We start from the raw sequence: 10737 nt of genomic DNA, 5'->3' as shown, positions 1-10737 counted from the left end.
CGAGACTTGTGTGTTGTTATAAACTGCGTTTAATGGCTATATTTCAATTTTTTTTTATATTTTTCTTGAATATGATTTTCTTTTTAGCATTTTATTTCAAGCATGAGTATAAGGTTTACGAAGATAGAAATGAACAAAACATATGAAAAAAAAAATTAAGGACAAAGATTAAACTTATTACCATAAATATTTTGATTGAAAATAATATTAATATCTTACTCGAATTGGATTCCTAATTTATTGATTAATACCCGACTGCATTATGATTTGTATATTGAAAATCTTTTTAACAGAAGATTTTAGAGTGTATATTAATTTGAAGAGATTTATTTTTGAAAGGAAAAATATCAAAAATTCAAATATGAGTTTAAGTGATACATGAAATAAAAATGAGAAATCATCTCTAAATAAAAATCTAAAAATTTAATATTTTAAAGTTTTAAATTGAAAGTAAAGCTAATGCTTTATGTGAAAATTCTATCGATATTATTTGTCCATTAATGAATCCCTCGTTAAACATCAATAGATTCTTTTAAAAAAAATAATATAATAATAATAATAACTTGTTTTAGTAAGTATTTATAAACTTGTTTTAATAATATCGATTATTAAAATTAAATTTAAAATAGGAAACAGTTTACGTATGCAATTCATTTTTCCTCAAAGAAAAATATGTTATTGAACTTAATTTTGTTTATAAATGTTCATGGAAAAGTTTTGAAGAATCTAATGCTTATAAGAGTGAATTATCTCTAGAGGAAAATACAATATAAAAAATTCTATTAGGATGTTGTGATAATAACTAATGAACAAGAGGCTTGTGCGATTGTATATTGAGGATTAGTATACTTTTCAATGCAAAAACTCAAACTCAAAATGATATGAATATCTTATACACAAATTATATCTTCCAATGAAAGAGAATTCTAAATTAGCTTTTTATACTCCAAGCCAAAAACTAACTAATATATGAAACAAAAAAAAAAGTATTAAATAGTTTATTTAGTAAATGTTTCTAACCAAAGAAATTATCAAATTAGTTACATCTTTAAACTTGACCATGATGACTCATTTTTATAAATGGAAAAAATAGGTACTTTCTTCAAAATCAGGGGATAATTAGAATTCAAATTCGATTATCATATCCATACAAGACGTGTAAGAAATAACAAAACTTAAAAGTTATTATTCCAACCTAAAACATTGAAGGAAAGACTCAATCTTCAATTGCTAATAAATTGCCTAAGATATAACATTGCTGACCAAATGAAATAGTCCTCCTTTGCCATTTTCTTTTTCTGAATTTCATGCAATTTTATATATACCAATTCTATTTATCATTAATAAGGCACTGATTTTTTTTTTCCAACATAATCACCACTTTTTGGTGATACTCAATTCCCAAATCCCATAATTTTACATGTGCCAACATCGAATCACTGCAAATTATTTTGTTTACTTTCGTGTGTCCCACGATACTTTCAAACAAGTTGACCAACACTGTATTTTTCCTTTTAAATTCAATTACATTAATATAATAAGCTTCATGTAATATAATATTTAGTCGAGGTCAAATCTTTTCTATAATTAGTTTTTCTGATGTTGATAAGATTCAACAATATTAATAATAAACACGTATTAAATGTAGTTAATCTAAATGATATTACTTAAATTTAACGTAATATACACACGTATAGAACTCAGAACTCCATACATAATAAGACATTGTCTACTTTGGGCTAAACCCGACGGGTTTACTTTTGGTACCACTCCAAAAGATTTTTTACTATTAGATATATCTATGTATATATAAACCCTTGACTAGTCCTTCTTTCACTCAATGTGAGACTTTATTTGCACTCTAACACTTTAAACTCTTATAACTTACTTGTTTTCTTTTTTCGAATGTAAGAATTGGAGATAATACTTCTTTAATAACTTGATGACAACTTTTAATTAATTTGATAAAATAAAATAAAAAATATATGAAGTTTTATTTTTGTAATTTCAACTTTTCTAGGTAAAACTTATCTTTCTCTTTATTGTGCAAAGACATCCAATTCAACGGAAACACCTTGGTACTTTTGTTTGTGCTTATGTTGTTTTAAAAATGACAGTTCATGTAACAATGGGGGCCTGAAAATATGGATAGGGTGGGTGGCTCATTCATTCATGTTTGAAAACTATTTTTCTTTTAAGAAAAAGAATATTTCCCATTTTTGTTAATCTAAAATGTAGAGAATTTATATGTTTATTAACAAATCAGTTCTATTATTACGATTAGCAATCCAATCTCTAGCTTAAAAAGCCTACTTTTTTTTTTTTATACTTTTTATATACAATATCACAATCAAGTCTATTTCTTTAAATTAAACAAAAAAACACTACCAACATTATAATTATTATTTTTTAAATATTAAGGACCACTCTTCCCTAATTAAAATATGGTGGTATGCAGAACTTATGAATGATTCAATGACGTAATCACGGTGATAAAGAGAGAAAAGCATTACATTAAATGACACATCTGATTTTCGTTTTGTAAAATACTTTTCTAATTACGACAGGAAAACTTATAAAAAAAACTAGATTAATTATTGTCTACATATGTTGATTTTTGTATCTTATTAACCATTCCAAATATATTATGACGGATCAGAATTTAAAAATTTAGAGTTTTAAGAAAGATGGAATTTAAATAAACCATACAGGAATGACAATACAAAATTTATATAAGATTCTTGGTTTATTTTAAAGTAAAACCAATAATTTTCATGAAACTAGTTTTATCATATATTTAAGCATATGATAACTTGTATTAATATCACAAATTTCCATTTTAGGATAAATATTTGTCCTCTTATGTAATATAAGTAATAAAATGTTGTAAATTAATATAAGATGAAGTGATATTGGTTGCAACATAACCAAGATTGAAGGTAACATTTATTAGTTCTCTATCCCATATTAATTACCTTTGTCCTATTATATAATTTATAATTTTTTTTTTATTTCTTTTCTTTTTACCCATACTTCTAAAAAATGAAATGCATGTGGTTTTGTTGAGCTGGTACTCAGTACAGAGAAAAATCAATAATATTGAATTCCATCTCAGCTAAGAAAGCTGCTGCTACTTGTTGCCTCTCTCTACCCTATCACCACTCATCATCATCTCATACCTTCACTCCACTCCAGCAGTTGAAAAGGGCCAAACTTTCTCTCTCTCTCTCTCTCTCAACTCATTGATTACAGCCACCGTTTTCTCTCTCTTCTTACTTGCTTTGGTTCTTCTCTTCTATACCTAAAGCCTACCTTCATACCCATGTCCATTTGTAGCATGTTTCGTCTTGGGCATCCCAAAGTTCAAATTTTTCTCACACACTCCTTCCATTCAAACCTCTACACCCTTTTGGGTCATTTCTAGAAGATCTATCTCCCAACCCTGTTGGGTGAACAGAAAGAAGAAAAAAAATGGGAAGCAAGTGGAGAAAATTGAAGCTGGCTCTTGGTTTGGATTCCTGTGTTCACATTCCTAGAACCTTTGATGATTCCTACGCCACAGGCAGGATTTCCGGCAGCGTCTCACCCAGCGTCGTGTCGCCGGCCGGCGACAACTCCGGCTATCGCCCATCGACTCCCACGCCGTCCTCCTCTGGTCTACGGTTACCCAAATCCGGACCCAAATCTCCCAAGGTTAGAAGAACTTAGCATTACCCTTTGAAACTTTTTGGATAAAGTTCTGTTTTTTATCCTCTGTTTTTTCTTGTTTAATTTCTAAAGTTGCCCTTTTTACTTCACCTGCACCCGTGAATCTCCCTGGCCGGTTCTGGTTTTCACTGTGTGTGTTGAACCGCATTCGTTACATTTCTTATCTTTATCGTTTTTGTTTTGTTTTCTGCGTTAAGTTGGCATATTAGATGTTATAATTCATGCTATCCATTAAGATATGACTTGATGGACATCAACTTCAGCTTTAATCACACTTTAGCATTCTTAATTAGGGTATGGTGGAGTGTGACGCATTCTGACTATTGCTGAAGCGTTTTATTCTTTGTTGTGTTATTTTCAACTCCATTATGGGTGGGGAATGGCATAAAGTGGAATACTATGCCTACCCTTTTATGGACCAGTTGCTTGGCTCAACAAAACATGCTTTGCATTTTACACCCTTCTTCTTTCGTCTATTTCTCAAATTTACTCTGCACTGTTCAATTTTGTGGGCACGTCTCTCTCTCTCTCTCTCTCTCTCTCTCTCTCTCTCTCTCGTTTCCCTTACTTTGTTATCCCCACTTGAGACCCCATAACTGTTGATAGGAAATTTCCCAGATACAAACAAAATAAAAAAAGTTGCAGGATAATCAATCTACTGAATGAAAATCAATATAAACTAAGAAATTAACATTAATAAAAAAATTTAATTGTTTTTCCTGTCAGGTAAGACTTTATACTATTAATCAACAAGAAATTATCATTAGTGTAATTTCTAAGATAAACAGGGAAGGATGGAGAACTTATAATTGGATGACAGTGCATAGATTATTTAATAATAATAATAATAATAATATATAATAATGATACAGATTAATAAAGATAAAGATGGTAGACCAGTGAATAAATCATGTTTGGTTTCGCTTTCTTTGATGACATTTACAATTTTTTAGTTGTGGAATTTGTTTTAGAGTGGCTTTTTTAAAAGGGGGTTGCTGATTGTTGTTATTTGTTTTTCCTTGGTGACCTCAAAGTCTTTGACCAGGGAACGTTGACCTAGTGTTACCTTTGTACTGTATTAAGATGTGGATTCGGCTGAGAATCTAGGTCTTTGTGGTAAAAAGATGGGTTGCATTCAATTTCATCTTTTTATGCAATGGTCTTACTAGTGGACCTGCATCGGGACAGAAGAGTGCAGTGTGATACACTATAGTGTAACAGTGACCTTTGCAAATGTTACACTTATCAATGATTACTTTATTTTAGGCACTGTTCAGATTCGCCTATTCAATCCATTCAGTGCTTTTTCTTTTAATTTTTAAAAACTTGCTAATTCATATATTAGTATGGATTGTTGGATCGATGCCCCCATACATACGTTAAGATATATCTATGTGGCCACGTTTTTCATTGTTAGAAAATTTTAATCATAGTAGTAATTTATTTTAGTGAAAAACCTTCATCTATACGTACAGACAGTGGGATTTGAACCTGGGAATTATTATTTCCACCAACTATTTGCGTCAGTTTCTCTGAGAGCTTTTTCACTTATAAGTGCATCAATATGGCTATATTTTCCTAATATTTTTATCCACTGTGTGCAGGGTACGTGTGCAATATGCCTTTACACAATGAAACCAGGGCAGGGCCATGCCATTTTCACTGCAGAATGTTCTCACTCTTTCCACTTTCACTGCATCACTTCTAATGTGAAACATGGGAACCAGATTTGCCCTGTCTGCCGAGCAAAATGGAAAGAAGTTCCTTTTCAGAGTCCTACTTCTAATATGCCCCATGACTTGCCTCGAATTAACCTTGTTGCTGCTCGAGATGAAGGCTGGCCAACTGCCGTACGGAGGCTTCCTTCTCCTCAAGGTGATGCTGCTCGGCCGATTTCGTCACTTTATCATGTTAATGAACCTGCTATTTTTGATGATGATGAAGCCCTGGATCAACAAACTTCAATTACCCATCATAATGATCAAACTGACCATGATAAGATAAATACAGTGGAGATCAAAACATTTCCCGAGGTTTCAGCTGTTCCAAAATCGGCCTCTCATGATGCCTTTGCTGTATTAATCCATCTGAAAGCTCCTCATTCAAGGAGAAAACCACATATTGGACAAAATATTGAATCATCACCTCCGGTTGAGAATACTCGAGCCTCAGTTGATCTTGTTACAGTTCTTGATGTGAGTGGTAGCATGGCAGGTACTAAACTAGCGTTGCTAAAACGTGCTATGGGTTTTGTCATTCAGAATCTTGGTCCATCAGACCGGCTGTCTGTCATTGCCTTCTCCTCCACAGCACGTCGCATCTTCCCTCTCCGGTTGATGACTGAGACTGGACGACAGCAGGCATTGCAGGCTGTTAATTCCTTGGTTTCAAATGGGGGGACAAACATTGCTGAAGGCCTGAGAAAAGGTGCCAAGGTGTTTGCTGATCGCAAATGGAAGAACTCCGTTAGCAGCATCATATTACTCTCTGATGGGCAGGATACATATACAGTCAATAGCAGGCCTAATACTGGAATAGATTACCAGTCACTTGTTCCAAACTCCATTCATCGAAATAATGGTGTTGGCATGCAGATTCCAGTGCATGCATTTGGGTTTGGCTCTGATCATGATGCCACTTCAATGCATTCAATCTCAGAGATATCTGGGGGTACATTTTCTTTTATCGAAGCTGAGGATGTGATCCAGGATGCATTTGCACAGTGTATCGGAGGACTCTTGAGTGTGGTGGTTCAAGAATTACAAGTGGAAGTGGGGTGTGTTCATCCTCATTTACAACTTAGTTCTGTAAAAGCAGGAAGCTACCAAACAAGCTTGATGGCGAATGCAAGACTGGCTACTATCATTGTGGGAGATTTGTATGCCGAAGAGGAAAGAGACTTTTTGGTGACAGTTAATGTTCCAGTTGATGAGTCAACTGATGAGATGCCTCTGTTGATTGTGAGAGGTCTTTACCGAGATCCCATAACAAAAGAAATGGTGGCTTTGGAAGAAAACAGTGAAGTTAAAATTCAGAGACCTGACATCGCTGGAGAACTAGTTGTGTCAATAGAGGTAGACAGACAGCGAAACAGGCTTCAAGCTGCTGAGGCCATGGCTGAGGCTAGAGTTGCAGCTGAACGCGGTGATTTGTCTAGTGCAGTTTCAGTCCTGGATAACTGTCACAAGGCATTGTCTGAAACCATTTCTGCTCAAGCTGCAGATAGGTTATGTGTTGCTCTTTCTGCAGAGTTGAAGGAGATGCAGGAGAGGATGGCTAATCAACGTGTTTATGAGCAGTCTGGAAGGGCCTATGTTCTTTCAGGATTAAGTTCACATTCATGGCAGAGGGCAACCGCACGTGGTGATTCCACANACANCTCTAGCCTTGTNCAAGCATACCAAACTCCTTCAATGGTTGACATGGTGACGCGCTCCCAGACCATGGTTTTCGGAGCGCCTCAAAATAAACGAGTTCTCAGGCCTGCGAAATCATTTCCTGAGAGACAGAGAAGACAATAGGAATGAAAAACTATGTTTGGAAATACTATTTGGCCTATACTTATACTTTCTGAGGAAACCTTCATGTTTCTTCATATCTTAAGCTACCCTTTTGTTTTTGGTTTTGTGAAGGTGGGGGTATAATGGAAAGGAAGGAGTTTTAGGTGGATAAAATTCCTGATTTTGCCAATATCAAAAAGTGTAAATGCATAGGCTGGAAAAGGGGCTCTGCTGAGAATGAATGGCGAAAAAGGATGCACAGGTTGAATATTTCAGTGTGATTCCGAGTGATGTACATAACCTATTGTTTCTTAGTTGAATTGTGCGGGTGAATTTCATCACTGGATTATATATATGGTATAATATATGTGCTTCTGATTCTTTTCATCAGTGGTGATCTTCTTTATTATGCTTTTCCTTAATTTTATGTCCCTTTAGTTTGTATGCTTTCATTTTATATTATTGTATATTTGAATTATATGGTAGCCATTGCTCTTCCTTAATTCAAATCTTTGAGTGATACAACTCCAATCTTCTTCCGCATGATCTCAAACTTGTCAGCAGCCAATGACTTCGTAAATAGATCCGTCATTACTCTGCAATTTTGCATTCCCTTGTTCACAATATCTCTTAAGAAATGAAACTTTACTTTTATGTGTTTGCTTCTCCCATGGCTCATTGGGTTTCATGCAAGGTTGATGGTTGAAGTGTTGTCCATCTTCAACTCCATTAGATTTTCTAATACCATCCTCAGTTCAGTCAGTAATTCCTCGAGCCAGACTCCTTGGCAAGCGGCGTAACACCCTGCAAGATACTCTGCCTCACAACTTGACAGTGTCACAACCGATTGCTTCTTGGATGACCACGAAATTGGTACCCCATTCATGAAGTAGATGAATCCTGATGTGCTTTTTCGTTCTAACGTGTCGTTTCCATAATCTAAATCACAGAAACTGGTAAGTTTCAAACAATTCTCCTGGTTTCCATATGGAAATAATATCCCATAATCTGATGTGCCTTTGATGTATCTCAAGATACGCTTTGCAACTTCCATGTGGCTCTTCCTCGGCCGACTCATAAACCTGCTTACCAAGCCTACACCAAACACTAAATTGGGCCTGCTGTTGCACAAAAACCTTAAAGATCCAACAATTTGCTTGAGCCTTGTTTCATCTGCCTCCTTTTTAGTTTCATCTTTCCTAAGCTTCACGTTCACTTCCAAAGGGGTTCGAGTAGTATTACACTGATGCATCTTAAATTGTTCAAGCAGCTCCTTTGCATACTTATGTTAATGTATGACAAGCCCTCTTTGAGTGTGTAAACTCCATTCCTAAGAAATAGCAGAGTTCTCCTAGGTCTGTCATATCTAGGTCCTCTTTCATCATCTCCTTGAATTCGTCTATGTCTTCCAACTTTAACCCTGTCACAAGCAAATAATCTACATACAGACAAATAACAAGCAAGTTACCTTCTGAGGTCTTCTTCACGTAGACTCCGTGTTCTACTTTGCACTTTTCAAACCCGTGTTGTATCAAGGATGAGTTGATCTTCTTATTCCAGGCTCTGGGTGTCTGACGCAAACCGTAGAGTGCTTTCTGCATTTGTACACCTTGTCCTCCTTATCTCTCTCCCTGAATCCAGGAGGTTGCTGAACATAAACCTTTTCTTCCAACAATCCATGAAGAAACGCAGATTTAACGTCCAGCTGAAAGATTGGCCATCTTCGTGCACAAGTGATCGCCACCACCAGTCGTATGGTCTTCCGCCTTGCTATCGGTGCAAATACCTCATCAAAATCAACTCCCTTTTTCTGAAAAAAAAAAACTGTGCAGCGAGTCGTGCTTTGTATTTTGACACGCTATCGTCTAGATTCAACTTTCTTTTAAACACCCACTTCACACTGATACTGCGCTAGCCAAGTGGAAGATCCAATAATTTCCACGTTTTATTTCTTTCGATTGATTACAGCTCCTCTAACATTGCATGTAGGGATGGCAACGGGTCGGATAGTGTGATACTCGAACCCGACTCGCATGTAAACAAGTGTACTCGTACCCGCCCCGCTACCCGCCAGATACCCGTATAAAAAAAATCCGCGGATTTTTTTCAACCCGTGGATACCCGTTGGATACCCGCAAATATTATTAAAAAATTATTTTATGTTTTTAAAATAATATTTTAGCTTTCCATGAAGGAAATATGAAACATCAGCCGTCCAAAAGGTTTTGGGCTTTTCCTATTCCAACATCATCAAAAAATCTTCCATTAATTAGTATTGAAAATGAAAGAAAAGTCATTATTATTGGAACCATTTTTCGAAAATCTTCCATTAATTAGTATTGAAAATGAAAGAAAAGTCATTATTACTGGAACCATTTTTCGATCATCAAAAAATATTCCATTAATTAGCATTGAAAATTAAAGAAAAGTCATTACTACTGGAACCATTTTTCGATCATCAAAAAATCTTCCATTAATTAGTATTGAAAATGAAAAAAAAATCATTATTTCTGAAACCATTTTTCGAAAATCTTCCATTAATTAGTATTGAAAATGAAAGAAAAGTCATTATTATTGGAACCATTTTTCGATCATAAAAAAATATTCCATTAATTAGTATTGAAAATGAAAGAAAAGTCATTATTATTGGAACCATTTTTCGATCATCAAAAAATCTTCCATTAATTAGTATTGAAAATGAAAGAAAAGTTATTATTACTGGAACCATTTTTCGAAAATCTTCCATTAATTAATATTGAAAATGAAAGAAAAGTTATTATTACTNAAAAGTTATTATTACTGGAACCATTTTTCGAAAATCTTCCATTAATTAATATTGAAAATGAAAGAAAAGTTATTATTACTGGAACCATTTTTCGATCATCAAAAAATCTTCCATTAATTAGTATTGAAAATGAAAGAAAACCTTCAGTTTCTTAAACCTAATATTGAATAAATATGTAATTTTATTTTTTTAAGGGGTAACGAGTACCGGCGGGCACGGATAGTGTGATACCCGAACCCGACCCGTTAACAAGCGGGTATTAAAATACCCGCGAGTACTAAATACCCGTACTGGATTTTATCCGCGGATATCCACAGGCATGGATTTTTTTGCCATCCCTAATTGCATGTCTCCACACTGCTTGTTTTAAAGCATCGTCCACGTCCATAGGTTCTTTTCCCGCCATCAATGCAATGTGAATCAAGCTTCCCTCCTCATCAATTGCTGCATCTGAATATACTTCGTTTCTCATGAGATGAGAATTTGAATTTCTCGTGAGAATTTGAATTTCTCATGAGATGAGAGTTTGAATTTCTCATGAGATGAGAGTTTTGAATTTTTCATGAGATGAGAGTTTGAATTTCTCATGAGGTGAGAGTTTGAATTTCTCATGAGGTGAGACTTTGAATTTCTCATGAGGTGAGAATTTGAATTTTTCATGAGATGAGAATTTGAATTTCTCATGAGATCAGAATTTGAATTTCCCATGAGAATTTGAATTTCTCATGAGAATTTGATTACTCA

At 34.6% G+C, this 10737-nt stretch overlaps 1 protein-coding gene across 1 annotated transcript; it reads left to right on the top strand.

Moving 5' to 3' along the window:
- Nucleotides 1-3124: 3124 nt before the first annotated feature.
- Nucleotides 3125-7598, top strand: LOC106756276. The gene is made up of 2 exons (XM_014638642.2): nucleotides 3125-3693; nucleotides 5313-7598. The coding sequence occupies exons 1-2, from the start codon at nucleotides 3472-3474 to the stop codon at nucleotides 7227-7229; spliced, it is 2139 nt and encodes a 712-aa protein (XP_014494128.1). The 5' UTR covers nucleotides 3125-3471; the 3' UTR covers nucleotides 7230-7598.
- Nucleotides 7599-10737: the final 3139 nt, after the last annotated feature.

This window comes from Vigna radiata, chromosome 2 (assembly GCF_000741045.1).
Source record: "Vigna radiata var. radiata cultivar VC1973A chromosome 2, Vradiata_ver6, whole genome shotgun sequence".
Lineage (NCBI taxonomy): Eukaryota > Viridiplantae > Streptophyta > Magnoliopsida > Fabales > Fabaceae > Vigna > Vigna radiata.
This window is presented reverse-complemented; position numbering and strand designations above follow the sequence as displayed.